Source organism: Carex rostrata, chromosome 3, assembly GCF_964058835.1.
Source record: "Carex rostrata chromosome 3, lpCarRost1.2, whole genome shotgun sequence".
NCBI classification, from domain to species: domain Eukaryota; kingdom Viridiplantae; phylum Streptophyta; class Magnoliopsida; order Poales; family Cyperaceae; genus Carex; species Carex rostrata.
This window is the reverse complement of record NC_135920.1, coordinates 6,863,117-6,869,116: the sequence shown is the minus strand read 5'-3', so window position 1 is coordinate 6,869,116 and position 6,000 is coordinate 6,863,117. Positions and strand designations below refer to the sequence as shown.

General features: G+C 33.1%; 1 protein-coding gene across 1 annotated transcript in view; it reads right to left on the bottom strand.

Annotated features, from left to right (window-relative positions):
- Window positions 1-1,417: 1,417 nt before the first annotated feature.
- Window positions 1,418-6,000, bottom strand: part of WIH1 (cysteine-rich TM module stress tolerance protein) — a 27,507-nt gene continuing 22,924 nt past the window's right edge. The window contains exons 2-4 of the mRNA XM_078299061.1: window positions 2,968-3,034; window positions 2,625-2,829; window positions 1,418-1,652 (exon numbers count right to left, since the gene is read on the bottom strand). Of these exons, the coding sequence (XP_078155187.1) occupies window positions 1,607-1,652; window positions 2,625-2,829; window positions 2,968-3,019 (303 nt within the window). The 5' untranslated portion in view covers window positions 3,020-3,034 and the 3' untranslated portion in view covers window positions 1,418-1,606. The remainder of the gene's footprint in view (window positions 1,653-2,624; window positions 2,830-2,967; window positions 3,035-6,000) is intronic.

Below are 6,000 nucleotides of genomic sequence, written 5' to 3'. Positions count from 1 at the left end.
ATGAAATAAATTAGTTTTAACAGTTTAAAATTATTGCTTGAAATCAAATCAATAATTTTTTTAGTTAAACACATCAACCACATTTAACCTTTTGTATAAATTTTCAAACGCAGTCACTATCATCTTTTTTTTCTTCTAAAAATCAGAAATACAGCATGAAAGAGTGCTCATGTATCCCACTGGGTAAGGACTTGTCTTCAATCGATCCCTCTCTTTTCAAAGCAGATAGCGAACTCAATTTCCAAAGTCTGTCGCATATGGTTATGGAATCTCATGGAAGTTTATTCAAATGAAATGAATCGTCATAAATTTATATCCAATTTTCACTCTTAACAAAAAAATCTTTCAGCCTTTTCAGCAAATCAGATACCACAAAAAATTATAAGGCTATAGAAAATTGTCGTAGAAATAATATTAAAATTAAAAATACAAGCAAAATAATTGGGAAAACATACTAACTTGTGCTGCTACTAAAACAATAAATCATCATCTTTCACCAACATTTATCCAAATATTCTAGAGGTATTCGAGTATCATTGTCATAAATTAGAAAGGGTAAATCTCCAGAATATATGCAAATCTCTTGCTGTCAAGAAAACTATTATTCATTTTCTAGCCATATATTTTCAGCATATTTCTTTAGTTTATTTTGAATTCTAGGCGCAGGTTCATTTTTCTTTGAATCCATGCTTGACTGGAATAAAATTGCATGGTCCATGGTCTAGAAGAGAGCAGTTTGAGTCAAGGATTCAGGTTTTATCTGATCAGATTGCAACAATATTCTTTTCTGTTTTTAGGAAAAATAAGGGTTAAGCTCTTATTTAAATAAATTGATTGGGTGAAGGAGAAGGTTTAGATTTGAAATAATACCTGTGATAAAACATAAGTTTGAAAGACTCAAAACATTTGAGTCATAACTCATAAAGAAATAGAAAAAGTAAAATAAAAGTGATGAAAGAGAAAAAGAGAAAAAAAAAAAACTTCATAAAATAAAAGAAACTATAATGATACGAAAATGAAAAACCAAATTAAACTAGGGCACTCTTTCATGCTGTTTGACCTAATTAACTTCATATATACTTTTCTTCAAAAGAGGCAGCTATCTGAAAAGTGAAAACCCTTGAACAACATTCCCTCAGGAATCCGGATAACAAAATGTCAAAATGTGTGATTGATAGATTTTGTTGGTAAAGCCGATTGTTTCGTAGGACCTGGTTATCTATGCACGAATATGGAATAATATTATAATGTTGTTATATTCCGGCATATTCTTCAGAAATTTATAACATTTACTCCATCTATGATATCGCCTGTCTATGCATGACGTACGAAATATATTAAAAAGAAGTAAAAATATAACATAAACAAATAATAATTAAAGAATTGACACAACCCAAAAAAAAAAACAAAAAAAAAATTGAGAATCAAACAGCTTGAGAGAAGAATTCCACACGGCAACAAATCATATCATCAAACTATAAACATTAAACTAACCACCTCACGAAGAGGGATCACTTCCAATAAGAAAATAATATAAAATAGCATAAAATCTCTAATTTGCCTCCTAACAAAGAACCCGACTCAGCCAAAGCTCTTTATTTCTCCCCTAGAAGCATGCTTCCAAGAGGCAACAGCAACAAAGGGCAGCCAAACTACAAAAATAAATGAAAAGAACAACTTAGTTGAAGGTCAAAACACGACCAAATATATGATGAATTCAGATCACTGGATCAGTTATGGTTTTTGATAGGGCTTTAAGTTCGATCTAAAATGTTCAAAATAAAATTATACAACTCTTAAATAGGTCCAAAATCCACATAACTCGATTGCTTAACAACGAATCAATTGAGGAAATTATGTATGTGTATTAACCGTAACCTAAGAACTAGGAGACGAATAATAAAATTTTTATGGAACCGTAGCAGGTAAGTTTTCATTAAACTAATTGTGTTTTGGTTACGCACTCTTGTAGGTCACAAAATGAACGTGATTAGTAGTTATCACGTCGCATCGGCCGCCGAACGGGACCCACCCACCCTGCCAAAAGATGCTTAGGTTTACCGCTAGAGAGTAGAGACTGGTATTCTAATTTTGGTCCCACTGAAAGCAACACCAGCAATGTGCACCGAGTGCAGGGAATGCTCAATTTTTTTTTTTTAAAGGTTGGTTGAAGCTACCAACTAGCACAAACGTTAATTTGCTATCGTGCGCCAGGGATGTCTCCGAAGTCCGAAGCAATAGAAATTAGATGGACCGGGAATACCGGGCGAATAAACCAGAGCAATTTAATTTTGGACTGGAAATTAACACAATTCATACACCGGACACTAACCAAATAAACAAGAGTTCACTATCCATGGAAACGCCTAAATCGTGCAAGTTGCAACCAAAATATCTCCAACGAATTACGAATGTTCTGACGCACGATTTTTCTGTTGTGACTTGTGAGGATAAATCCAGGGAGATATACAACTCAGGTGCACGATAGCATGTTCTAATCGAACGCCATAACAATTTAAAAAACTTTTTCCTTACAGAAATCTAGATCTGGAAATAAACATGCACACTTTGGATCGTTCTGCTCTCGGGCAGAGATAGGCAAAGAGAGATAAAGGATTACATACCATCCCTCCATTAATCCAACATTGTTTTTGCCCTGTTGCTGTTGAGGTTGTTGCGCGTAGGGAGGAGGATACCCCTGCTGGGGAGGATACCCTTGCTGTGGAGGATACCCTTGCTGTGGAGGATATCCCTGTGGCGGGTAGCCCTGAGGCGGATACCCTTGCTGTGGTGGATAACCCTGCGGCGGATAACCATCCTTCCCATACCCTAATTAATTCCAGATCAAAACAAATGCCAATCAATCAGTCAGAAAAAGAAAAGAAATTACCCGATCTGATAATAAAGAACTCAGATTCGAGATTTGAGAGGATTAATAGGAAGAGAGATAAAGAATCGTTAAAGTACCTTGGGGAGGAGGTACGCCGACGGGGTGTTGGTGCTGGTCGTAGTAGCTCATGGTGAAAAAGAAACTATAAGGGAAAAGTTGAAGAAGATAAAGAAGCAATGGAGAAACAGAATGGGCTGTCCGGGTTTTTATAGAGCAAGTACTTTTCGTTTTTAGAGACTGAACCAAATCGGTCTTTTGAGTCTAACTATGTACATGTACCCTGCAATATTTATTCATTGCACACGGATTGATCCATTTTTATCTGTGCCATGAATAAAAAATAGATGTCAGTCTAAACATTGAATGTATAAATTTATATTTTTGTACCTTGATATTTTAACCTTTTAGAAATATTATTTTTTCATTGTAATAATGGCGAGTACGTCATTTGCTAAATTTAATAGCCCATTTTCAGGTCTATTTTTTAACTTGAAGATTGTAATTCCACTGAGGTGAAATGAGGATGATTGCAGAAGAACTTTCTTTGGAGACTGCAGAGCAGTCAGGTATGGAGGCGAGACGCGTTATTAACTTGTTAACGTGTAACGAAAGGAAATTCAGATTCTATGTGAACTTCACGAATTAGGCATTCTGTGTGGTGAACCATAAAATAAAACTTTCTATCATGCGTCCACTTGCAAATGACTCTATACGTGATCCAATTGAATTACAAAGGACCTGTTTCCTTTTTTATGTGGATCTTTTTTTAGAATATCGCGTACGCTTTTTAAAGTTGTTGCTTTAAACGGTAGAGGCGCCTATGGTACTCTCCATAATTGAGGACTTTAGGTTACAGGAGATTCAATTGAGGAGACATGGGACAAGTCATTCAATTGCCGCACGAGGCCGTCAGTAAGAAGGAATGGTCAACTAGATTGCTGTCATTGCTCAGGTTCTTGGAATTCGTATCCTCTGCATCAACTCAGAAAGAAATATTTTGAGTTAATACATCTGGACCGTCCGATAAGCTTTAAGATTCGTGCGAATTAAATCCACAAATATTAAAAACTTCTTATGTTTCAAGAAGAAATCGGATGAACTCCGTTTACAATCGGACGGTCGATATCTATTAACTCAAAAATGCTCTTTTGAGTTAATGCAGACGATGCGGACTCCTGATGTGGAGACTGCTGGCTGAAAGGATTTTAGCAGAGAGATCTCTATGGTTGAGAATTGAGATACTGCACAGGTGCAGCAAAAAGAACATGAATAGGCTAGTCTAGAGAGGATGTCTGTTTTTTTCGTAAGCCATATTCCAAAAAACTGGTGGTTTCAAATTTGAGGTTTTTGCTGTAACAACTCAAAGCAGGATGTAGCTTTGAGATTAATGTAACTATCACTTAGTAGCTAAGCCTTTTCAAAAAATATATATATCGAGCACTTTATTTTTGGAGTTGGGAGAAAATATAATGATCTTTGACAAAAAAAACAAAAATTGAACCGTCAAACAATGTAAACAAATATTATCAAAATTAAACCAACATCGATTTAGTCAATGATCGGATGAACGATTCATCAATAAACTCCCTCAGCAAACATGTTCAACAACTATTTTTTAAATAAGAAGAATTTAAATATCTGATTTTTCATTATTCCTTCATGCTTTTATTTTTACAAGATATCGAAAAATTTAAACTAAATATTTTACGTACATATGTGAAAACTTTATACATATATATTGTTGAATGATATACTATCAATTCCAATTATTAAAAATGTCGTACAATACGAAGAATTATGAACTCTACTATTATTGTACGGAAGGTTTTGAAAAGTTTATTATCACATAAATTATCTCAATCCAATAATATCTTTTTGAAGATTTGTATAGATGGTTTATCATTCTAATGAAAGAAGGAAAAAATTTCGAAATAAAAAAAATAGAAAATAAGATCTTTTTTTTTTTAAGCCATAGAAAAGAAGATCATTGCACTTCTTTTGGTGGTAAATTAATTCAGTTTTGAACAGATCTGTTCCGTATAGTAATTTTGCATTAATTCTTGCACAGTCAAAGACGTGCCCGATACGGGGATACCCCAAATATTTTGAATGGTTTTTGTACTGCTATTTTAAGATACTACATTTGTAATATTGAAAAAGAAGAACGCACGATCATATATCTAAAGAACGTACGGAACACTAATAATATTAAATAGCTGTAATATTCTGGCGATTCTGATTATTTGCCTATTATTTGGTGCAATAATTTTGTTAAGCTTGTAGCTGTCGTATCCCTCGGCAATCTACGGATGCCTTCCGTGTTAGAGCACCTTTTCTTCACTATCACAAACCACCTGTTCTTCAATTTACATTTTTTTATATATTTAGAAATTGAAGAATTGTTATAAATCAAATTAATTATGATTTATGTGGATGTTCATAAGATTGTTTCCTGATTTTCTCATGAGATTGTTTCCTGATTCTCTCATGAGAATGTTTCCTGATTCTCTCATAAGAATGTTTCTAAGATTTTTTTTCTCTTTCTCTATATGTTCTTCTCTCCCTCTCATTTAAAAGAGATACACACAAGAAAAGCATATCAATAAAAGATAGTCATTGTTATACATTCTCAATATCTTGTTTACTTTCTTTATCTTTAATTTTACAACACGTTATCAGCACGAATTGCTCGGAAGTTGCAAAGTAATCCTATAAGTAATTTATGTCATTAATTTGTATATCTTTCATTAATTTAAATTTTTGATTATATTTGTTTTAGTTTATAAAAATCATTCCTTGAAGTGAATGATGGAATAATAACTTGAAGTTATTATCAAAACTAAATGTTTATTTAGAACCTGAAGTTCTATTAGAAATTCAGTATAAAATTAATATAATAACCAGCAATTATTATAAACCACTAGATGAATAATAACCTGAAGTTATTCTCAATTAAAAAACCTGAAGTTTTATTAGAAATTTTTATATAAAATCAATATAATAACCGGAAGTTATTATAGGTCATTGGATGAAAATATAACCCGGAGTTATTTCAAATTAAATTTTATAATTGCGCAGCCAAGCAATTTAATAACCAGAAGTTACAACAA